Genomic DNA, 26,841 nt, shown 5'->3' with positions numbered 1-26,841 from the left:
TGACTTAAATTGTTTTTAGTTTTACTGTTAATCTTTTAAATTTGTAATCCATTTGTTAAATATTTGTATTCAAAAATCATTTCCTTTGCACAGTTTAAGTCATATTCCTCCCCCCCACACACACCCTTTTTTTCAGTGTACTAAATCAAGTTTCCCTTCCCTCGAATGTGGAATAAGTATTTACTTCTATTCTTTAGAAACAATTGTAAAACTTTGGAAATTGGAAGTATTATTTTTTGGATTTAATGCATATTAGTCTTTGCCTGTTTGGTTAAACAGATTTTAAATATGTTAAATAATCATCATAGAGTCCTATTTTTAAATCTTCTTTTTTATCTGATATTTCATAGGAATTTTTATCGCTTTATATGTATTAGACCACAAATGAGTTTTGTAAAAATTTCATATAAAATCTTCACTTTGAGCAGGGAGATACTGTGAATTAAGCCAATAGAATTAATGTGGCATTTTTGGATAAAATTCTTGAAGTTCCGTAAGATCTTCCAATAATGCTTCCTAATATCTATTTACTAGTTGTAGCTTATTGCTTCTGTTTATATTCTTTGTGCAAGTGAGGGAAGAAAGCAGTAAGAAATTGCACTTCATTCAGAAAATTTCAAGATTCTTTCACTGCTATATTTAGTAGATGTCTCTCTCTCTCTGTCTCTTTTTTTTTTTTTTTTTTAATCATTAGTGAATACGTTTTAAAAGCATGTTTTGCAAATTCAGAAAATGTTTAATTTTAAGCATTTTCTAATGACATGTATTTAATATAATGTTTAATTATTTCTCTTAGTGTTGTAAGATAGTTGTGTAGTTGTTCTTCTACTGAATCAGTTTGTAACTTTTCTTCATGTTAGTATTTGGTTGCTAGCTTTGTCAAGTTCTTTGTCAAGTATTTTGAGCATTACTAATGTCTTTCATGTTTAGGATCTGAGCTGTGTTCTTTCATGAGCCAGCAAGAAATGACAGAAGTATCTTCATAAGTTTATGTAAATTCTCCTTCCTCTAGCAGCAAATTAAAATTTGTTTTACAGGTAAAAGCTTGACATTTGTATCATTTGGCAAATGAAATAGTGTATTACTTTTAGATTTTGCTTGAAAGGCAAGTGAAACAATTTTGTTGATTATCTTAATTATTTATGAGTGTGTACATCATTGCACTGATTTATGATCCATGTAAAATGCCTACTAATTTTTGGAGGAGGAAAAAATTACTAGTAATGTTGCTGTAAGTTTTTTTTTATTACAGTTCAATGTTTTGAATTTTATATTTCATTTTCAGCATTGTATCTATGTAGAGTAACACATATATTTGCAATTAATTAAAAAATTAAATTTAAATGGCTATTCCTAAAAGCATGTTAATTTGTTTAACTTTTAGGTTATTGCAAGAAGAATTGATGAATCAGGAAAAGTAAATGTTCTTCTTCACTGGGAACCTGAAAACTTGTAAGTTGCATGTTCTATTTGATCTCTATTTTGAACTAAAATATTAGATTACAAAGCATGCATTCTAATGCATAACCCCAACCGCTTGCATGGGCAGCAGCTGAAAGTAGCATGAAAAAGGAAAAAAATACATACAATGATTTTAATGAGTCCAGCTAGTAGAATTTTCATGGGTCCACTTAATAACCAATAATAATAAAAAATAAAAAACTACATTTAATGCTTTTAAATTGTTTGATTTGTTAACCCCTTCGTGATGGCATGTTGCTGAACTGAAAACCCCAAATGTCACTAGCTGCTGGGTGATGCACAGGTGCATCACCGCTTGCATTGATCATCCAGACAGGTGTATAATATATACATTTTCAAACGTATGCATTATTTTAGAATTCTTTTAAATCACTAGATGTCGTTTTATGTCCACTGCAGGTAGCTTACTTGAACATTGGTGACCTTATGTTCATGAAGTACTTTCTGATTTCGGTGATTTGTTTAGATGTACGAGCAGAAGATACAAAGTAAATAAAACCCAGCTGATGCACAGTTGAGGCTTCATATGATGTAACTATTGGACTGTTTCCAATGCTTCAAATTTGTTTTTTGTTTTTACATGTGGGAAAATTGTTTGTGAAGCTGTGTTTTTAGGAATTCCCATTTCAGTTCAGTTTGCATCTTCTTGAGACAGCAGACCTTTGAGAGAATTCAACTAATAGTATGATGTCTAAGTGAAAGAAGTTTTTAAGGAGAGTATATTTGAATTGTAAACAGGCCCATGAGTGACTATTTTGACACCAAAGCCCCTAGATTTAAATGAGGATAGTAATTTGGATATCTAAATTTTGTCAGAGACTGAAATGGAAACTTATTTTGATTTCACCTGACAGTCCAGCACAATAGTGGATACTGCATCATAAACTCGATCTTTGAAGCCTTGTGCACGTCTGGGAATTGCAGAAATAAATTTAATTCAAAATTATGTGAATGAAATTCATTTTTTCACCATTTTTTTTGGATGATGATCTAATGAACATAATACTTGAAGAAACTAATAATTTATATGAACAGAAGATAAGTGAAAATCCATCTTCATACAAAATCAACATATTTATATATATAATAACATTCATACAAAACAAATAGATGAATAATTAAAAAAAAAGCCTGACCTGTATTTCACAGCTAATGAAATGCTAGCGACTATCACACACTGTCTCCTTTCTGAATGATTTATCCTATAATATTTAATCATATATTTTCTTATGTTTTACACATTTTATATGTAAGTTTAGCTCAACATTTCATCAAGATGAGTCAAATATTTTATTTTGCATTTAGATTTTAATTTAAACTTTTGCAGAATTTCAAAGTTTACAAAACTTCTTAAATGATAAAAATTTTTCTATTATAAATATAGTAATAAAGTATAGTTTAACAGGATTATAAAGGGCCCATATTTCAAATAGCTTAGGGCCTCATCAAGTCTAAATCCGGCCCTGATAACTGATAAGTATAGAACAATAAAGAGAAAAGAAAAAATTTTAAACTTAATATCTAATTCTTCTTTTAGGGATCTATGTCAAACATGTTATTTGTGTAACTACTATTTGTAAATTAATAATACAAATAAGCAACATTAAATTATTTATATGGGGATATGATGTAAGTAACTAGTGGTTTCTAACAATTTAGAGAAATCATAATTATGCAGATTTGTTCCAGAAAGTTTCCACACTTTGTTTTATTCTAGGAAAACATTTAGCTGGAAGGTTTCTGTATTTAGAATAGTAAGCCATGTACAATTAGATTTTTGTCAATGTCGGGCACCTGAAATTAATTATAGGATCAATTCTTTGATAATTCTGTAAAATGATTTGTTGCTGTGGTTTTGATATTCTTAAGGTATCAACTTTTATTTAAATAAATTTTTATCAGAACTGATTGGCGACAAATCAGGAATATATGCAGGATATTCTAAACTTATTTTATTCCTCAAAATGAATGTTTCTATGGTGATATCGATCTGTGTCCAAAATTATTCTAAAATGTTCTTTGTTGTTGTCAGTATTCCTCCCCAGGGCTGAAGATGCTGATGTCTCTTCAGTAGTTTTGTATGTAGTTCATCCAAAATTACTTTATCTCCCATTATTATGTTGTTTAAGATATTCTGCCCAAATCAGTAACAGCAGTGAGGTCTTTTGACACTGTCATTCTCATTTCTTTTTGTTTAAGGGGCAGGTTTTTTACAAACATCTTTTGACAAATGAATGAGAACATTGTTGATGTGACAATTTCCATCAGATGTTTCAACATTTGTCAGTGCTTTTATGTATATATAACTAACTGGCAGCAAATTACAAGTATACACAATGTTTTGGTATTTTTACATTTTGCTGGCGCAGGCGATCAAGTCACCAGTAATGGTACAACTGATGCCAAAAAGAATATCCTCACTGGTAACCTTTTATGCCTCATTTTCAAAACAAGTCACAGCCATTTCTTATCAGATTGATTGTTTCTTTCAATACTAGATAGTTCAGTTTTATGCCCTAAGGCCATTCAGGGTAATTAAATCAATTAGGATGCAATCACACTGCTCACCTGCAGGCAAAAATATAGAAAAGGCAAAGTTGAGGGTTAAATTCATCCATTCTAATAAGAAAGCACTAACGATGTAAAGCACTGAGGTTTCGCATAATTTCTGAGTAAGCTATTCATATGAATTGAAATAATTCTTGCATTTAAACTTGTATTCCAAATTAAGATTTAACTTGAAATGAATGTAGATAATTACTGAGAGAATTAGATTTTTGTAGCGTAATTTATGTGAGATGAGATCACTTGGGGTCACGTGATATGAACCACTGAATCAGGATGTTGAACCATGAAAGCGTAGTAAATTCTTAAATTAATGTCTTTTTACAAATTTATTGCCTTTATTTATTAGCTCTTTACAAAATTTTAAATATTAAAATGTTTATGCCTTCAAAATACAAAAAATCGAAGAACTAACATTTGTTATGTGTATCATCTATCAGAATGAAAGTCCTCCAGTGTGAAATCCTAAGCCAGTAACACTATAGCAATTATCCTTGTAAGATTTCTTAAGTATTGTCAACCCACAATTGGAAAGTGCAGTCTCACAGACATCTAAGTTTGGTTTTCCCATCACCCCTATTCTATTGAATGGATTCATTCTGTCAAGAACTCTTGAAATTTCTCCTTGTTGGTCCAGAGGGGAGAGAACTTTGTGAGTGGCCATGGACAGTTCATCTCTGGCAGACACCAGTGAAACATTGAATTGACCTTGCTCATATCACATAATAACAGCTGGCGTTCATGCAACTTGCATGCTTGTTACTAATGTGGATTCCAATTTGTGATTATTCTTTGATATTGTCAAAGGACTTGCATCTGATATTTATTTTTTCATCTGTGTTATTTGCTAAACTAATATACTTCTAATTTAGTAATAGATGTAAAAATAGGCATATTGTCTTTATCCTTTCAATTGAGAGACATCTCTTCAGAAAGATGATTCAACAATCTCTACTAGGGTAAAACGTAGTAGCATCTACTAGGGTTAGTAGCTTCCCCTTTTGTGACCTTTACTAAACAGGGCAGCTTTCTTGAAATTTTGGCATCTGCTTTTTTTGTTTTAGCCCAAATGGCATTAGTCCAGAAGGACTATTATTTTCCTTTAGGCATTTTGTGTCAAAAACATTAAATGTCAGTTTCACTTTTCAAATTGTTACCACCAAATTTTATCACCCTGTTTTATATTTAAAGAAATTAAATACTGAAGAATCTGCATAAATGTATGTATGTTTCTTGCATTGTGATAAAACAATGGTACCTCAAAGAGTCATCAAATTTTGAATAATGTAATCCTCCACCGAATATGGGCATCAGGAAACCCTGGAATTTCCTTTATTTTATACCCAAATTTGGAATTTGTTTTGTTATTTTATACCTATATTTTGAATTGGTTTATTATTTGCAATTTGTTTTATTATATCAATTTCATATTTTATAGAAACAAATTTTTGATTAACAAACTGAATGATTTCAAAGAGAGCAATGGCAAAACTGTACAGGAAAAAAACATTTTTATCTCCAGTGCACTAGACTGTGTATTGGAAATTCTAAAGTTATGCTCATTTTAAAATTATTTTGGCATATTGCTGTTGAATTGAAATTTATGGTTTAAGTATGAAGAACATGATATTTAATAAATAAAAGTAACATAAAAATGTTTAAACAAATGCCCCTGTAGGTGTAATGTAAAATCTGAAGGCTTTCAGTTTTTTTTTTTTTTTTTTTTAAAATTCTTCTAGCCATTTGTTTCCATCCGGTCTAGTTGATTGCACCTCCCTCTTAATGTTACAATTTTGTGCAAACCTTTGAATAGCACTGCTGAAACTTGGTCCTCGAATTGTCATGTTACCTTCAGATCCACGTTACGAGTCAGAACTTCAAAGATTTAAGTTATGTAGGAAGTGATTTCAGAGATGAAGCTTCTCAGAGGAATTTTTTTAACAAAATTTCACATTTGACTGAATTGATTCTGAATTCTTAGAATATGAAAAATGGATGGCAACCAGAATATGAACCAATATGTTGTGCCAGAAAAAAGGTTGTGTATTTCCAAAACTTCAGATAATAGAGATAAAAACACATGCACCATTCAGTGCATATTCACGAGTGGAAATGTAAGACAGATAGGTATAAAATAGCAAGCAATAAGATTAAACACATAAAATTCTTTTATGAAAAACCAGGATATGAAAACCATGAAATACAGATAGAAAAATCTATAGTTAAAAGATAAATTTTGATGGTATGAATAAAACTAGATATGGGTTAGATTTCTGAAACCCATATTGGATTCAGAGTATTCAAATAACATGATAAAACTTAGTAGCTTTCAAAAAATTAAAAATGTTAAAATGTGGTTCTTTACCAACTAAATCTTTCGCTGAAATTTCACAAGAATTAAAATAAAAATTTTAAAAGTGATTAAAATTTGGACAATCAATTAAAATGTGTTTAATGGTTAAGATAGTGCTGCATTCGACACATACTGGTTCAGCTTCATGCATCAGTAGGTATCTGTGTGTTAGCCTTGTGTGACCGATTCTCAGTCGCATCAAAAGGACCTGCTCCTTTCGATTTAGAGGTTCCCTCCCCCCTATTTTTATATTTGGTAATTTATAGTTTAGCTGCACATCCCAAAGCTTTTTCCATTTCATCAAATTTTTCCTCCCAATCAGAATAGATATCTGATATCTCAATAAGGAACGGCCTGGCTCAATGTCCAACAGGCACATTTTGCAGCGATATCTGTCAGTTCGTTTCCTTTTATACTAACATGGCTTGGTATCCAGCAATAAAGGATCCGGTAACCTTTGGCCTTGAAGCTAATATTGAGCTTCAGCACTTCTACGATTAACGGATTTGTGTTATTCTCATACGATTCGAGAGCTTTTAGCACACTAACTGAGTCTGTGTAAATAATGAAATTTTTCCTATGTCTACTTATGAAAGATAGAGCTAATATCAAAGCAACGATCTCTGCAGTAAAGATGGCGCAAGTGAGATGAAGTTTTCTTCCCTCAATAGTATTCTCACACTTGAAGGCAGAGTCGACGTGATCCTGGGACTTTGATCCAACTGTATACACTGTAACATAGTCATTGTAAGCCTGTCTATGTTCATAGAAAATCTGCTTGTACACGACATCACTGGTACTATCTTTAGCTAAGCTGGAAAATATGTTGAAAAGCTCAATGTGAGCATCTTTCCAAGAGGTATTTCCAAATACTTTACTGCTTGAACTTTCACCTCTTCCAAGTCATGCTCTTGCACCATTGTTGAACGCGTAATCCAAAAGCAGGAATACAAGAAGGACTCGCTTGGTAGTCTGACTTCCAGGATTGGTTTCATATGGACAATCAGGAGAAAAAGCAAATCTGAAAACTGTTTGGGAACTGGTCTTTATAGATGAAATATTGCCCAGTATTGTAAAATGGATAAATGTAAAAATCTAAAAAATAAGTAAATTCTCGAAATGATCAGAGGAATCAATCTAAGAATAAATCAAAATTACGAATGACGATGACATGAACATTAGGCAGCGAATGAAGCATGCCATTTATGTCCTCACACGCACACACAAAGTGGTGGAGAAGGTGCATATTTATCCATGTATTGTAGGAGACCTCTGTGTTAACCCTCTGACTGCTAAATTTGTGGGCCGAAATCGCTTCCAAAATTGTGGGTTCCCCCCGCCCCCATATTTTAATTTTATATATATTGGAGAATTGAAAAATGTAGATAATATTTTTTATATAGATTTTTATCATGAGAAACTAAGTTGCCAGGAAATTTCAGATGTTATCACCAAAAAAAAAAAAAATCTTTTTTTAAAAATAAATTTCAATCGAACTTCAGTTAATTTTTATTTATTGCATAATATAAAAAATACCTTAGAAATGCAGTTTAGTATGATAAGAGTTCAAAACAGGGTTCAAGGCAAAGTCCAACTTCACAGTCTTTGCACCAGATTCAATAAATCTAATTGTTAATCTAATCAAGATAATCACTGAACGTTTTCTAGCAGCCATTTCTCTAAGAAAGAAGTGGCAAAAAGTGAATTTTGAGCGCTAATACCACGTGCCTTCAAATGCCGCAATTTTGTGGACTACTAATGATATCTGTTGGCCAAAACGTAAACTAAATGCCTAATACGGTATATAATTTATTTCAATGGTTAAATGGGGAAAAAACAGGATGCGCTCCTCAAGAAAAGGAAAAAAAAAGAGAAGAAAAAAACATATGCTCAGGAAATCGCAGGATGAGCAAATTTGAGTTCCCGTGGAAATCGCGGGATGATCAGCCAGAGGGTTAAGGATGCACTCGTGAATTGTCTTATGTGCACAAAAATTAGAACTGTGAAATAGCAACACGCAAAAACAATTCAAATTTACTCTGTCTCCTTCTTCTTCTCTCTTTTTTTTTTTTCTTAGCATAAGGGTTAATTTGTAACATCTAATTATTTTCATCGTTAAGAGAAAAATATGGTTAGAAAAAGTAACTAATTTTATACCGTTTTTTTTCTTTCCAAGAATAATATTCAATGTGTGCTGTTCTGATAAAAATTGTATGTTATAAAATAAATGTTTTTTCTTGTGATGACATATTTAATAAAATTTTAAAGTTATATGTATAAAACTTTAAAATTTATATACATATATAGATGTAAAATATAAAAAAATACGATGGCTTTGCTTTTCACGAACACGCAACTTTTAATTAACTTTCTGCAATTCAGGATCTTCCTCCTAGACCAATACCTTCTAGAATTTGCTAGCCTATTATGTAACTGCTACTATAAATAATGAATGCGCGCCATCTTGCGTCAGAAGCTTTCCTCTCTATCTGTGCCTTTAGGGTCTATGGCTTGCTCTCTTTGTTAGAATAAGTTATGACGCTTTAAAGTTTAAATACTGTTATTTAGTAACGAATAAATGATCTACAGTGATAATTGAATAAAAGCTATGGAATAAAGATGTACCATTAAAAACTAAATCAACTTGCCTCTTCATTTGGATTAGCCTTACCACTCTGCAAAAACCATGCCTGAACTTTGATGCCAAAATATCACATATGTATAAAGAAAACTCTCTAAAGCAGGGGTTCCCAGCAGTTTTGTCCCTAAGAGCTCCTAAGACTTTTCTAGAATATCTTTTGTCCTAAGACTATTCTAGAATATTTGTTGGGTGGCAGGCACCACTTACTTTGTCAATGTGAAGTTATAGTTGGATAGAGTTAATAATACATGCACATTAAAAAAAAAGAGAGAGAGATCGGTCGCATTTCACTTTGTGCTGGTATCTGGTAATTTCTAGTACATTAAAAATCAGAAAACATTCACATAGAATTTTATTGAAAACTAAAACATTTTTATCGTGATCACACAGTGGCAGGCACACGCTAAACGATCGGCAGGCTCGGTGGTGCCCACTGTGGTGGGGAACCTGTGCTCTAAAAAATATATAAGCAAAATTTTGTGCTGGTATTTTTATTTGAATTTAAATTGAATTAGGTCTAATAGACTGTACTTCTTCAGTTACATCTGAATATATAGCCTTCCTAGTTAAGTCTTCTCCTTAGCTCATCACAGATTTCTGTGATGAGAAATTCTGAATGAAAACACGAAAGCTGATGTTCACATTTTGTTGAATTGCTGAATGAGAGTTATTTTTAATTTCAGTAACTCTGTTTGAGTATAATGTAAATAACACTCTGCTGCTGTAAGAACAGAAATAACTCATTCATCAGTATTTCCAATAAGATGCATACATGTGGAGCTCTTTTTTTTTTTTTTTTTTTTGTTTGTTTGTTTGTTTGTTTGTCAAGTTGTAGAAGTGCTTTTACTTATCACATTTGATTGCAGGAACATGATCTAGATAGCATTCATTGTGATTCAAGTAGTATTCTGCATAGTTATATTTCTATATCATATAGCTATGCCTTTTTACTAAGCAATTAAAATATGTTGACAATCACAACATGTGTTGTACAACATCATAGATACTTTCAAATTCTAAAAAGTGTTATTTAAAGTAAAATTGATTAATTTTATTTAGGATAAGGTTCTTCATATTTTATGAATTCACTTAATTTTGCTTTTAGCTATGTGCTCACACTTTATCCATCTTTTAATTCTTTAGATCTTTTATTGTTATTTCTGATATTGATAACACTGATTTCTTTATAAAAATATTTTTTTTATTATTATTATTTAGTTTTCCATTTAAATTATACAGTGTTAGCTTTTTTTTTAAATATTATAATATATTTTTCTTGTAAATATTTTTAATTTTTGAAAATACTTTCTTCCAGAGTGCCAGATTCATGGGTTGCCGAAGGGGACATCATTTCCAACCTAGAAAAAACCATTCCAGTTTCCAAACTACCTCGAGAAGCATTACAGCTCCCATTTTTGGATGCACTTCAGACAGCGGGTATCCTCTCCCGGCCTGGAAAGCGCAAACGAAAATGAAAATCTACACATTTGTTGTTTAAGTTCCAGTCCTTTATGAAAAATTTACTGTAGCCTGAAATCCACCGCTCAAGTGCCACTGAAACAATTTGTGGAACTTTTTCATTTGAACATTATCCTCATTATTTGTTTGTCCCCTGGTTTCTGCATACCTATTTAAGTCAATCATATTTCTGCAAAACTGTAAGCAGTTGTGTAATTTATTTTCGTAGGCCTTCATCAATTATTTACTTGGTCATTGGAAATCAAAATTTTGTTTTCCATGCTTTGAAATCCTCATTATCACATGGCATTAATGTTGAGCATTCAAGGGAACAGGATAAGACTATGAAAATTATGAGAGAATATGTTTGTGTTATGTAGGAACTAGTGAATTCAGAGTTGACGAAGCTGAGTGTTTATCAAGGAAACAAGGTGACTCACAGAAGTGTAAGGTCTGATGAGTGCCTTTATTACGCAAAACCCTTCATTCCATCTGGATCCTTTTGTGATTGATCTGACTTACTTGCGCAGCTTAAGTTTAATAAAGCAATTAAAAAATTTTTTTTTAATATCTTTGTAATATTATATTACATAGTTAAGATAATGTGTAAAATTACATAAATTTTATTAGAGCCATTGCTGTAGCATCAAATTATTCAGAGTTGGCAAGCCTTTTAATGTTAATTTTGTGCAAGTTTTCAAAACTGTCTTTCTCTAATCTGTTCTTCATAGAAACACACTCTTAGAATTTCTGTTTTAAGAATTATAAAATACATTATCAAAAGTTTTTAAATAGTTTTATAAACTTTTGATAATGTGATTGCCTAATACTTTTATAATATATTTTCCAATCGGTTGATATATTAAAAAAGATATTTCTTAGGAATGCCAGAAGCTAATATATTTTCTTTAATAATTAAGGATATGAAAGAAGTTTTTTATTTTTGAAACTTAGAAAAGATTTAAAAAAAAGTTAGTGATTTTATGGCAAGAGCAATTTTCATAAAACATCATTTCTGTTATTGTAAGATTTGTTATTGTAAGATTTGTAAGATTTGTTATGGGCACTTTTTAGTAATATTTTATGTTTATTAAGGCATTTTATTACCATTAATCTGTTTTGAGAATTAATGTTTTGAAATAAATCAGATGTATCATTAATATCTCATTGAAAGAAATATGAATAACATATGAAAATGTTAATTGTAATATTTTTATATTTAATATCTTAAATGCTGTTAACATTTTTGATTTCGCCCTCCTTTTTTTCAAATCAGGTTTGCCATCTGTATGTATTTTTTAAAAACTTTTTTAGTCACTAACATTCATATTAAACATGCTCTTTAATTATTTAAACTCAAAAAAGAAAAAGAAATCCAGAAACTGTATTTTATTATAGATGTAGGGAATGCTGTAAACTCACAAAGAAAATGAAATTATATAACTCTTAGATAATTTTTCCAGACTAGAACATTAAAGTCATATAAAATATATTGTTAAGAAATTTGCCATATAAAATCATCATTTCTGAAAATGAACCTGGAATTTAGTGACGCATTTTTAATTGTAAGTCAGGTCCAATACAATCGGGAATTAAGTGTCAGATGGTTTCAACTTCACTGCCTGTTGTGAGAATAGTACAAGGTGAACTGTTGGAAGCTAATTCAAAAATATATATCAACTATTTTTATATACTTGCTGCGTAACAATGTTGTTGAAAGATATTGCATCAGATTGGGATTCATACAAGAGCAACTTTACAAAAATAAATAAATGATGGATATCTTGAAGGGTAATATGTTCAATATCAAAAGTATTGCAATGAATTAGAAGAAATGATTGCAAATGTAGATATGTTAACCTCAATTTATGTGAATAGTGTTTGATAACATGTTCTTGGCATATATATGTATGCATAAATGTTTTTAGAAACTGTGGGCTATCGTATGTGCTGTGTTTTACTCTCGGCCAATGTTTGTACCTAATGTTTTGCTGATAAATATTTTGTATTTAAAATGCAGTGGTTGTAACTGAAAATTATTGAAATACATCATGTATATATATTTTTATTTGCAAATCCTTAGTTTCCTTTTATTATTCTTATACAGTTAGTTGCAAAATTATCATTTTGTGTTACACTTATTAGTCAAGGTTTTAATGATATTTCATGAATACTAATTGCATTTAACAGAAATAATTATTCATGGAATATCCAGTAGTTTTATACATATTTGTGAATATTGAATGAAATAAAATAGTTAATGAGTTCAGGGTTTCCAAACCATTATTTATGACTATGGGACCAAATTGTTGTTTTCTCCCCTCGGAATTTGTTTAGTTCTTGATTTATTAATGTACTTCCTGTCTTTTTTCCTGTTTTTGAAAATAATGAAAGACTTTCTTAATAACTGGGTTATCATCTTGAGGAATAAAAATGTATACTTTGTAATTGAATGTATTTAATTTAACTGTTATGCTTTTTTTAATTATAAATTTCAAAAGAGTACTTGATTTTAAAAAAAAAAGTGCAAAAAAGAAATGTCAGAACTAAATTTTTTGTTCCTTCTATATGAAGCTTTAAGAGTGTATATATATTCAAAATAAAAGCAATTAAAATTAATAAGCCTCTTTTTTTCAATGCTTAAAATGTTTACTTTTGGTTTTGGTATTTTTGCAATTAAAGATTTTCATGTTTTCATGCAAGGAGGTATTGAAAATATTTAAAATACTAATTAAAATTCTCCAAGAAATTTTTTTTTGATACTAATTAAATTTCTTTTCTTTGTTTTAAATCGAATTTGTGTTCCTTGGAGATCATATATGGAAAGTTTTCTTATTATAAATTATTATATATATGTAATAGATTCTGTAGTAGATTGCAGGCAGTTGAATCTGTAATGTACAGCAAGAATGTCGATGTTGTAGAATGTTAAAACGTCGATCCACAATGAATAAGAAATTTTGCAGTCAAGTTAGGTTTAATTCAATTTTTATTTCAGTAAACATATGGCCACAATCAAGTTGGCACATTAATTATGCCTATTACAAAAAGTTAACATTTTAGTTAAATTTGCAGTACGATAAAAGGAGCAGATAGACAACAGTCCAGCTAGGTTAAGCGTTGAAAGCAAGTGCTTTATGTTCAGGGTGATGTTTTAATTCAGAATAGGCTGAGTTAGTTTTGGTTCTTAATTCATTTTGATCGGATAGTTAATATTGCTGTAAAATTACTATTGGCTGCTTGAGTTTTAGTTCCATTTACATCACCAGAATTATGTAAGAGTCATATGATGTGGATTAATCTAGAAATGCCACAGTCCAGAGATATTACTATTTTTAGAATAGAGAAGGAAAATTAATTTATGCTGCTAATTTAATCTTTACACATTCTTTATTTTTCTTACATATATATAATATTAAAATAAAAATATAGCTGAACAAATTCATATTGAATTTGGAATAATGATTTGGCGCAAAAATAGCCAAATGGGTAATGCAAACAACCATTGCAAAAATCAAACAAAAACAATATATAAGCTATTCTAAAGTCTCTAGACAAACCAGTGCAATGCCAAAATGAAATTCATATCAAAAATTACGTTTAATGCCTGAAAAATGTGAAAACATAAAGGTATATGTATTTTACATTTCCCACCACGTTTTCATTAGTGGTATGATGTATCAAGAGATGCAGAAGAAAAGCCATGTTTCTGAGCTGATAAATGTGCAAATAAAATTAACGTAAATTAAGTTATTATGCATATTTATTAATCCAACCCCTACACACTGCAGTCAAAAAGGCACTTTGCTTAAATATTATTAAAATAAACTGAATAAAAAATATATGAATAAATAAAAAGGAATTGAAATATATATATTACAGCTTTGTAATCAGAAAAATTAGTAACTATTCAAGTCACTCAGAAGCTGCAAAATTAAGTAAATAATCAAGAAACAAAAACTGAGTCTTTCATAGAGGTAAACTTACTAAAGGCAGCAGAAATAAATGCAACAATATTCATGCAATATTAAATGATAAATATTAGAGGAAAATCCCTTGTGTTTTTCAAAGAGAAATCGAAAGTATATTCGACAGAGCTACATTTCTGAATCATATCTGAATAAGAATTTAAAAAAATTAATCATTAATTCAATCAAAAATTAAGTAATTAAATAACATAAGTTAAATGAAATCAGTACAAAATTCAATTTAGAAATTAAAAATTTTATTATTTGAATTCATTTGTCAGGGTATAATTAGCAGATTATAAGCAAATATGTTTTATTGTTGTTATGAAGTGCAACATCTGTGAAGTATCTGCATATTCATACTCTTAGAACATTTGGTATTTTTGCAAAAGTTATATACAAAAGGTTCCTGCATTTAATTTTTTAAAAAAAGATGAAGAGCTTGATAATTTAAATCCTTTCTCACAGTGCAGTTTATAATCATTTGCAGTTATGTAGAATCTAATAATAAGCTTTGGATTTGTTGATGGGTAACCTTTATCATGCAACTGAATTAGTTGTTCATGTATTGATTCACGTTCATACCTTCAAAGCCATTTTTTATATGGGTATTCTTATACTTAAAAGTTATGCTTTCTTTATTAGGTCACTAAAGAGTGGTGTAACTTATTAGTTTTCTGAGGTGATCCTGAGGAAGTGTATAATTTTGGCTGCTTTTATATTCATCATCATGTCATATTATTTGAAAAGTTCAAATTTCAATTCCATACTTTTAGCAATTGGTTCACACATACCCTCAAGTTATTATTTTTATATGTATATATTTTTGTGTGTGTCTAATTACATTTATTTTTTATTACTTCAGTAACAGTATGTATTTAAGGATAATATCAGATTATTATATATTTGAAGCAAATAATATTAATAATTGAAATAATTATGATATTTATGTTTCTGTACACAATGTGTAAGAATAAAACTTCTGAAAATAGAATAGCAGTAAGAAAAAATGTTCATAGTTAGGTAATTTAAAATTCTGCAAAATGCATTTGCATGCTGTGATGTATTTATTTCTGTATTAATTTTAACTAAATGTAAGTATACATTTGACTGAAAATTTTGCATTCTTGAGCCATTAAAATATTTTAAAATTTTATTTAAATAATTCATAAACAAATTTGTAAGTGTCTTTATGTTTGGAAACCCTGAGATATGTGAATTCATAATTATTTTTAATTAGATAAAATACAACCTGTGATCCAAATTATTTATAATAATATTAGTACCATATTTTTCACAATAACAAGTCAGCAGTTCTTAAAACTCTTTCTTATCATAGTTTTTTAAGTATGAAATTTAATGATAGTAACTTAACTTTTGTTTAGGCATGTTTACAACTCTTTAATGTTACGCATAAGTTGTAATACATAGGAAATTTTGAGTTGATAGAATAGTCAGTATGGACACTTCAATTTTTTGTACAGTTATCGATTAGCTAATTGAACTAAATAGGAATTTGTTTGCTTAAAATTGTAATTAACTTTTGATTAAGATGACATTTATGCAGTATAATGCATTTTGCTTAATAATATAAAACTGTTCAGCAAATGAAAAAAAAATCAAAAAGAATCTTTCTAGTATGTAATAAAATAATTATTACTAAAAGAAAGTGATCTTAAATGATGTAAAATTTGTTTTTGGCATGTGGAATAACATTTCCTGTTTCATGTAATGTTCTGGCTTAAATGTAAATTGTATTGTATATATATATATATATATATGTAGTGAAAATGCTCCAAGAATCGAGTTGCTATAAGTTAGTCTTTTAAGTTGTAACTATAAACATCTGTTCAAGTGATAAATTTTACACTATTTTAAATTTATCCATTTGCAGTCAGGAATTTAAGGAATTACCATAATGAAATTATTTGCGTCTTCTGTTTTTGAATGAATTTTCCTGTTAATAATGTAACTTTTTTTTATGAAAAGTTGTTTAATTTTTGGAATATTTGTTTTCATTATATAATTTATTTATGAATAAAGTTTCTAAAATGGAAATGTAATATTTGATTCTAGATTTCCAAATACTTTACGCTAAAGTGGGTATTCTCAAACTTTTAAAATTTTGTATTACATAAATATGAATAAAAAATATATGTACCGATAGGAAGGCTATTTTACATTTATTTAGATCTTGCAGTATGCCATGGTTTGAAAAACTGTGCACTGAAGTATTTCAATTGTACTGAGTATTTAAAATAACTAATAGTAATAATAATTGCATTTTCGGGGGAAAAAAAAAGTTCAAGACTCGTTTATGTTATTCCAGCTACTGATATAAATTTGAGGTCTTACTTATTTTGCATATTTATAAACAATTTAATTTTATATTTATTAAAATAGCTTCCAAAATACATATGATTGAATTCTAATTGCGAAGTGTCTGCATCGTGTCCATCTTTTTCTGTGAAAATGTATATAAATATTTTTTTAGTTCCTTAGTTAATTAAGAATAATGATGCACTGTGAAGTATAAATTAGAAAAGCCTGTTTCATTGCACCTGATACCATTAAATATTGGAAAAAAAATTTAGAACAGATTTTGGAATGAGAATAATGTTCTATAGCATACGAATGACTTCAGGAACACAAAACTGGAAAATAGTAGAAATTTAATTTTTTTTTCCCTTTTTTTTTTTGTAAGTGCTCTGACACTTTTCAGGTTAGAATGAAATGTAAAAATACTATGATGAGTATTTTGTTGCTAAAACTACAATCATAATTTTAATATTGCTGAAATTCTAACAGAATGTTTTGCTTTCAAGTATTAGATATTAATTTTCTCAGATTGTTAGTTTTCCATGTTCCCATTTAGATTGATGGTTTATAATCTTCATCTAGATATAGAATTCCGCACGTTTTATGTTGGTTTAGTTTGAAAGGTTAAAGCATATATGCATAAAAATAAATCATGAGATGCAAAAATGTAAAAATAAGATTTGATTCTATTTTATTGGCCTAAAAGTTACACGCTTGCTTGTGAGTACAGAATTAACCTGTATCAAATTATGGCGCATACTATTCACTGTTATGTTATTCTGAATGAAATTTGTACTTTACAATTAGTATCTGTTACACTGAAGATTCATCATTTTTAAAATGGTTAATATTATGCAATTTATAAACACATGTACTTCAGTGCAAACATATATCAATGTAAACTATTCACATGGGAACCAAATCTGATGATTCTAAATTCAGTCTCTGAAGGTTAAAAACATTGTAGATCGAATTATAATTATTATGTTTTAAGGCCTTTTTTGGGGAGGGGATGTAAAAACATTTTCCTATGCAAAGTGCATATGGTTTTCTGAATAGTTAATTTAAAATGAAAGTACAATTTAGGTTTTAAACTATGTATATATATGTGCTTTAAGTGATTATGTCATTTAATTTTGTAGCAAGTGTGTGCCTATTTATTGCTTTATTATTTCTTGCTAATTATTTTGATGATTTATTCATGTTTTATAGAGCCACTGGATTACGCAAATTTAAAATCTCTATTATGTTACAATTTGTATTTATTTTAATTAGTTCATTGTGTTTGTAATTTAATGTTTCAAATTCCATATAGTTAGAAATAATAATTTAAAATGGTTTGATTTTTTAATGTAATAGCACACAATTCATTGATATTTATATATACAGGATGTTTCAAAAAAGATTAGAAGAATGAATATCTTTTGAATGACTGGTCATATACTCATGGCTAAATTTTTAAGGAGTTAAATCTAATAAAGTTGGCTTTCAAAGTAGGACAATTTTTGTTACGAGATAGCTTTTAATAAAAATTCTCAAAATTTCATTTTTATGAGCCTCAAAGGGAAAACCAGTAATTGGGATAATGTTTTAAATAATCATGTAATCAAAATATTGTTAAATAAATAGATGAAATTAAATAATGTTCAAAATTACTAGAGTTATCAGCAATTAACATTTAAAATTTTTATATATAAATACTATTAAAGGGAGATATGCATGGTAAATTTTCGAATGGAGGTGTTTAAAATGTGGTTGTCATAATAGAAAGCATTTTTTAAAAAAGCTTTAGTTTTGAATTGGCATTGTAAAAATGCTAAAATTCAAGAATTTGGATTTGATATAATTCAGCTTTATGCAACCTCAAAATCAGCATTTTGTTCTTAAGTGGTTTAAGTCATATAAATTAAACACTTTTATTGAGTATCAGTTTTACAAACGAAGGCTAGGTTATCCTTTAAAATAACTTTAGTGGTATAAGGAATAACTTAATAGTTTAAAATTTTCTCTGTACAGAATCACACAAGTCACATGAAAGTTAAATGTTTTTGAATTTTTATTGAAAGGTGTCCCATGAGCAAGTTGTTACGGTAAGAAAGTCTATACTTTATTTGATTTATTTTTTAAACTGGAATCATGGGTCTATCTGTTCAAGAAATATATAATCAGGCTATCTTTTTAAACATCCTTGCATATATTTATAAAGCTGCAGGTATATATATATATATGTATGTATTTATTTGGATATTTATTTATTGATCATTATATCAAAATAATAATATATTTTTGTCTTTCATTTATGAAGTAAAAGCAAAGCTCTATAAATATCTCATTTACAGATATAAAAAAATATTCAATAACAATTTGTTATCGTATCATGTTGTAGTCAGTCAGCATCAGATTAGTTTTTTGAAATAAAGAGAAAGTAAATTTAGAAATTTTTAATAATCAATTTTTTATATTACCCTATGTTAATTTGTCAATTAATTTGTAAACATTTTTCAATAACTGAATTATTATTATGTTTTGGGTCCTGGTCTGTTTATTATTCACTGTTATATGCTTATGTGTTTAAATCTCATGCAGTGTGTTTACTTATGTATTGATGTAAATGAACTCATGAATGAAAATCAGCTAGTTCACTGCCATATTTACATGTCTTTTTTTAAGTAACACCATTTAATATTTATGCCATCATCTCCTGCAAAAGTATCTTCATTGTCCATTCTGTGAAGAAAACACGTGTAAACATGCTTTTTTTTCTTTCCTTCATATGGGTCGTGCAAAGTAGTAAACTTGCGATACTAAAATTTGTGATCTTCTATGTGAAATTAAATTGTAATGTCACATAATGAAAACCGTTTTCTAGTTAGTTGACTATATCATATTAACTAAACATAATATCCATGTGGTAGTATTAAAAAAAAATTTCTACTTTCAAAAAATACATTTTGTGTATTCGGATAGAATTTTTAGAATAGGTGGACAGCATAGTTGCTGTTTTTGTTGCCAGAATATTGAATGAAAATTCCGTAATTGATTATAGACTTTTATTTACTAATCATGACCTCCTTTTCTCTTACAGTTACATCATAATTAAAATATATTTTTAAAATCTTTATGAGGGAATTATTGAGAAAATTAAAATGTATTTTATATTCGGCACTTCTAGCATTAAATTATTAGTTCAGGTTATGTAATTATTTGAAATAAGTTGAAAAATATTTTTTTTTTTTATCTATCTGTTAAATATTTTATAAGTAGACTTTTTTTTTAATGAAGACTGAAAGGTAGTATTTTTCAGAATTGAATGAGTTAAATTTTTCCTTTTACTCACATGACTAAGTAAATTTATTAATAGTACATATAACAATAATAACTTTATATACATATAATGAACTTTATAAATATTATATAAATTTATCTTATTTATAAGGGCACTTTTAATCATTATACGAAATTTCACTGCCTGTTGTTTGCTGTAGCTATACATGTGCCAATTTATTCCACAGTTAGAATTTTTTGCCTATTTTTATCAGCTAATCATTTTACAAAATTAAGAACCATGCTTAAATTATGCTCTTAAAATTTAATGTAAGCATATTTTTTAATGATCCTGTGTGCTTGCTATAGTTTGTGCTTAATTGATAATTACTTCACTAGTTTCATTAATTTTTTTTTTTTTATATATATTTGAAGCCAGTGTTTCAAAATCCAATAGATAATTTATACTTTGAAGATAAAAACTGTCGCTTTTGCAAACAGGATATAAAACTCATTCTCAAATATTTTGTAACTATAGTGAAAAAGAACTTTTAGTTTTTTGAAGTTTTAGTAAACATTTCAGACAATTGAATGAAAGATAATAAAAAAATATAATTAGCTGAACAGCTATGTTTAATCATTAATTAAAAAGCTGCAAGTAAGAAATTAATAATACATTATGCATGAGATAATATCCACCCTGCAAAGCACTGAAAGTTTTTAAAAACTGACCCTTTTGTTATAAAATAGAGACATATAAACAGAACTTAGAAGAATAAGAACAAAATGCTAAATTAGTATTAGATGATATAAAATATATGGTTTATTTTTTAAAATATCCATACTCTCAGTACTTTTGAATGCAGACATCCGTTATAAATTAATGGTATTTAAATGTTAGGTTTATAATTATATAAATTTCATGACTGCAGTATTTAAGTTGATGATAATTTGTTTTTTACATAAAAAAGAAATAATAATTGTGTTAATTTCCATTCCTGCTGAAGCTGGATTTAATCAAATATTCACATCACAAATTGCTCATTAACGTTTTAGACACTTTTCCTGACTGATATCTGACGTTACTTTTGCAAGAGGTGACCTTTTCTTTAAGTGTGTGTGTTGTAGTTTATTTAAACAATAGAAAGCTCAAGAGTTTGCTTGACCATCGAATACTTTGGAACACTGTACACTCCGAATTCACACTGCCATTATATTTGGTATCTACTCATTTGAAGTAGGTACAGTTAATAGCCTCTAAGACCCACTGTGTGGGTTGTACAACAGTCGAAGTTTTTGAGTCAGACCATTTTTTTCCCCTTTTGTTTTGTATAAGATTATTGTCATGACTTGTAACTGCATATTGTATACTACTGTTTCCACTTGTGCTGCAGCACCCTATGTTGGTTACATAATTTTTTTTGTATACATTTGCTAAGGATAAATGATGGGTTGTAAAAAATTTGAACTCTACATTTATTATTCAGAATACATAATGTATTTGATTGTCTATAGTGTCTTGTCTTATTTCTAGGAATTCTAATGAATCAAATAAGGGTATGCATAAAACTCATTATGGTATAAAAAATTACATGGCAATGAGAATGAGAGAATTAAAAAGTAGAGAATCAATCCAACTTTAAAGTTATATATACCTTTTAAGACATGAATAAGATTAAATGAAATTAAATAATATTAAATGAAGATAAAAAGAAGATGGGTTAATTATTTTATTGTTTTATTCTAAAACATAACTCACTCAAACTTTATACAATAATGAGCACTAAATTTAGCAAAATAAATTAACTCATGAAATTAAACAATTACTTCATTGTACATGATGTTTTCGTTAATCACATTGTTAAACATTAATGTACATATAATACACATGTACAGTACTTACTTCCTAAGATCAAGTACCTGATGCTATTTGCAGTATATAAAATCTTGTATGGTAGAAAGGACTTTGTGTGTGTCAAAATTTCACGTAAGATGTACAATGAAATTGAGATTAAAGTTCAATAGAATAAGAGGAAATTTTCTCTTCTGTGAATTTATCCATTCATTATCAAAATTCATAGAAACTGAAAACTCGCCATCACTTTTAACTAAATAATAAATTGAGGCACAATCAGTACAAAGCAAACAAATACATATTCACTTTTCCTCTTGCATGCAATTGAAAAATCTCAAGCAGATAAAGGAAAATTCCTCCATGCTTTCATGTTGCGTGAGGAAAGAAGGTGTTACGAATTTCTTATAATGTAACATAAACGGCCTCAAGAAATATGAAGCTTTGCCGGAAAAGTAGGATAACAGGGGCAGCACTATTTCATTGGCATAAATGGCTATCTCACCAAATTGGCGACGGTTTTTGGCCACTAATTTTGGTTGCCAAATTTGGCGAGGAATCACAAAAAAGTTGGCAAACTTAACGACATTTTGTTCCGATCCCTGTATTACCGTAATTGTCCTAAATGCCTCTGTAACTGTATATGCCTTCCAGTAACTTCGAAAAATCAAAGCTATCGGAATCTCTCTTCGGAGTAGGCTCTGGCAAACATTATTCCATGTAATATGGACAAGACAAGAACAACAAAGCTATCGGAAGTTTCTTTGCCGCCGAGGGAGAAAAAGAGAGCATCAATTTAGTTTACTCCCTATAACGTTAAGGAACTTATTACAGTCAGAAACCGCGTACTGGCAACTTACGGGGTATCGGCAATCAAAACAGAGTTAAAACGCATTACCAAGACAATTTAAAAAGAAATTAAGGAATTTCATACTAAAAAGGGGGAATTAATAATTGTAGATATAGAGCTAAATGATGGATCTTTCTGAAAATTTCTCAAATCTCTTAAGAACACGCGTAAGTGTAACTGCGACCCCTCCTGCATACTCAAATATAGACACAGTGAGAGCTTCCTCTGAACACCTAGAACAGAAATTAACCTCTAACATGACAATAGTAGACTCAGAGTTTATCATACAAGTTGAAGAATTTGTTGATTCTTGATCTGTGTCCCCTTAGAAAGATCTACACCTGAACTCACTACTCCTGCTGAAATTCAAAATATAATATGTAAGTTGGACATTAAAAGAAAATCCGGGGTCTTAAACGGAATTACCAACTACATGTTACCAACCTTCCAATACTATCGTCAAATTCATTTGAATTATCAATGAATGCCTGACTCTTTAAGTTATTTTCTCAATTCCTGGAAGAGTGCCCAACTCTTTACTTTCACCAAGTCTGTAAAGGACAGCACGAAAGTGAAGAATTTTCCCGTCATAAGTTTGCTTTCCAATCACAGCAAATTTTATCGTATTATCTTAAAAAGGAGGAATCCATATCTTCGCAGCTCTGCATCTTGAAATGCACGACAATCCTTATGCTAGACATGGTGAAAACATTTTACCGCGTCTTGCATAAGGGATTATCTACAAACTAATTAAGATGAACGTTATTCGGGAAATTATTCCTCTCCTCAATTCTTTCCTTATAAGGAAATCGACCGAACTTTTATTGTCAGTCAAGGAAATGTGTATTCAGCCTTCAAAAACATCACTGCAAGAGTGCCCCATGAATTTTGTCTTGCACCCATCCTCTGCCTGTTTTACATAATCGATTTTCTCAGAGATAAACTGTATCATAACTCTATGTTAGCTTGCTATGCTGATGATACGGCGATAGCCGTGAGCTCGGATCCAGCCCACTAATGCCATCACCAAACTGCAGGATTTTATTTCAGATATTAAAGAGTGGTACAGAAAATAGAAAATCAGTAGGAATGGCTGAAAGTAAAAAAAAAAAAAAAAAAAGACACAAGATTCGGAATACAGCTTTGAAAAACCTCTACTTATTCGGAGAAGCTGTGATCCATGTAAATAATGTAATTATCTAAGGGTTATAAGCCAAAGGCTCACATGGACTTGTCGTACCAAGCAAGTCATAGGAAAAGTTTGTGGTATCGTCAACCAACTTTCTGTGCTTCTTGGAAATTACTTTGGACTCAAATCAATAAAAAGAGAAGGATATAACTATGCATTGCGCTCTATACTATACATCTTCACCCTGGGCGTCAGCCTCAAAGGCAGACTTCCGCAAACTTCAGGCAGAAAAGAATTAGATTTTAAGAACTGTAAATTGACATTACCTGATCCGAAGCAAACTGATCCATGATACTGGAAAATTGACCCTATATTGGACAACGTTATAACTTAATTTACAACATACCACGTTATAAGCATTTCTTCGAAACTGGACTTAGCTGTGATGCTGAAAATTTTTTAGAAGTTTATAGTTACCAAATTTTTCCTGAAGATAATTTGATCAGACCATTTGCTACTCACGTGCTTAGCGATCACAATTTTGTAATCTAACTTTGATTGCTTTTTTAAAACTTTCTTAATCTAGCTAGTTTTTTTGCGCGGCCTGACTTTTGTCTTTCGTCGCTTTCCATTAGATTGGTACATATGCAGTAAAGGAGACAATGGTCTTCCACTTTTACCTCTTTCTTGACCATTCTTGGAGTTTCATCTGCTGGCACATCAAAGTTATGTGCCCACAGTGGCTTTATTTTCTTATCTGGCTTATTAAGGCCCCCTTTGGGGCCACCTAAGCAGCTTCTTAGCTCTTTAGATGCCTTGTGTTTAACATTCTTAATAGATTGAAGTGGTAACTACCTATTGTGGACAATGATACTGAGAAGACAGGTACAAGTATTTTTGTCGGACGCTTGAGAACTGTAAAGTGTTTCTTTTAGGAAAATAAATTTTATCAAGCTATCATCGGTACTGTGTGCATTCAGTCCATTATGAACTTGTACGCAAGGGAAAAGGGAAATTTCTTTGAGACCTCGATTAGCTGAGTGTATCCGCGCCACACGTTTTTTTCTTCTTAACCTTTTGTAGTATAAAATTAGCTGATCCCTTACGAAAAAGTCTTTTAGAATTATGGCCCAATTTTTATAAGATCTATAGAATTCCATAAAATTTATTTGTAGTTTCTATAAAGATGTGTAAATATTCTATAGAGATTTGTGCAGAGATTCTATAAAAATTTTTATAGTTTCGGAAGGTCTCACACGTCAAATCTTGTGTAATATGCACAGAATTAAATAACAGAATTTCACCGATAATATCAGCTGCAGTGTACGGAAAACTGCACGTTAAGTTTTAAACGAATTCGGATTTAAAAAAATTAATTAAATTTTTATGATTTTTTTTAACCTAAATTTTGAAATGATCTGTGATATGGAAGGTGGATTAAAAACTTTCTGAACAGATGGCATTAATTTCAGGAGTTAAAGTTGTATAATTAGCAACATAAATTTAATATTTTAACTAATTTTATGATTTAAATATACTTTACGCTTTTACAAGATATAAGTTTTTTATTATATAAACAAGTGGTGTCAAACTAGGAGACCGCATGCAACCACCGAAAAGTTTGCAGTAAATAAGGTTATTAAAACAGTAAACTTTATACGGAGAGGAGCTCTGAATCATGGAATTTGTTGCATTGTTTGAAGGCATTCAAAGTGAAATTATTTTATATGATGAAGAGAAGTAGCTGTGTTAAAAAGCTGTATTAAAACAGTTTTCTGTTTTATTAAATGAAATTAAAATTTTCATGACGCAAAAATAGATAAATAAAATCACCGATAAGCTGGATTTCTCGTTGACTTGAACAGAGATTTTAAATATTTTCAATAGCGATCTGCGAGGAAAGAATAAATTTATTCACATGCATTCTTATATTAAATATTTTAAAGTTAAATCGCAACTGCGGGAAATTCAACTTGAATCAAAATGTTTCGTACAGTTCTTACATATTAAATACTTACTTTTTATTTCAAATGAAAATCTCAAAAATAGAATTATTATGACAAGATGATGTATTGATTTTAATGATTTGTACTCGAATTCATATTTTCATTATCATTAAAAGGTCGACAATAGCGTACCAGAAAAACTACAAATGGAATTATTTAATCTACTAGTGTAATATAAATTTTATTCAAGGATTTGAAGATAACCAGATTTGATTACCTTTTATCCTCGCTCGTCAAAATACAGAAACCCTCAGTTACGAATTTGCAATAAGAAAAATCGCTTTCTTTCGGAGTACCTTTATACGTGAAAAGTGTCTTTTTGCAATTGAAAATGAACGAGTAAAGAACCCAAGTGACCAATGGGCATCTAATTGGGTTGATAAAAAATGTAATTTCTGTTTACGCAATAAATAGCGTTATGTTCGTTTTGTTAGTATTCTGCCATATTTTTTTTTTTTTTTTTTTTTTATTTAGCCGAAAGGTCGTTAGCCCAGAAGCGCTATAATTTCGTTTTGGCATTTTGCGTCGATTCTTCCAACTGTTGTCACCAAATATTACAACCTTGTATTGTATTTAAAGAAATTAAATAATGAAGAATCTGCATAAATGTAAATGTGTTTCTCGCATTGTGATAAAACGACGGCACTTAGAGCCATCAAATGTTGAATAGCGTACGTTTTCACCCGAATATGGGCATCTGGAAGTCCAAATTTGGAATTTAGAATTTGTTTTATTATCTACTTCATATTTTGTAAAATTTCTACGAATTTTTGACGATAAATTTATTATACTTTTGATCTCTCATAATGTCTTGTGCTGCCATCTTCCGACTATTTCACAAATTAGAGTCTAATACTTTTACGTCCCACCAGATGGCAGCACTGATGTCACGAAAATCCTTTTTTCGGATAATAGAAGGTCGCTCGAATACTCTGAACATCCTATATTATTATT

The 26,841-nt window shown here is 29.5% G+C and overlaps 1 protein-coding gene across 2 annotated transcripts in view; it reads left to right on the top strand.

The window, feature by feature from the left end:
• The window catches only part of LOC118196155 (uncharacterized), a 411,448-nt gene extending 389,888 nt beyond the window's left edge, over positions 1–21,560 (top strand). For both annotated transcript variants that reach the window (XM_085821689.1, XM_085821692.1), the window contains exons 5-6: positions 1,385–1,452; positions 10,357–21,560. In XM_085821689.1, the coding sequence (XP_085677815.1) occupies positions 1,385–1,452; positions 10,357–10,516 (228 nt within the window). In that variant the 3' untranslated portion in view covers positions 10,517–21,560. The remainder of the gene's footprint in view (positions 1–1,384; positions 1,453–10,356) is intronic.
• The last annotated feature ends 5,281 nt before the right edge of the window (positions 21,561–26,841 follow it).

Source organism: Stegodyphus dumicola, chromosome 8 (assembly GCF_044657685.1).
Source record: "Stegodyphus dumicola isolate Sdum_Otavi_A_Nest chromosome 8, ASM4465768v1".
NCBI lineage: Eukaryota > Metazoa > Arthropoda > Arachnida > Araneae > Eresidae > Stegodyphus > Stegodyphus dumicola.
The sequence above is the reverse complement of the archived record's forward strand: the minus strand, read 5'-3'. Positions and strand labels throughout refer to the sequence as shown.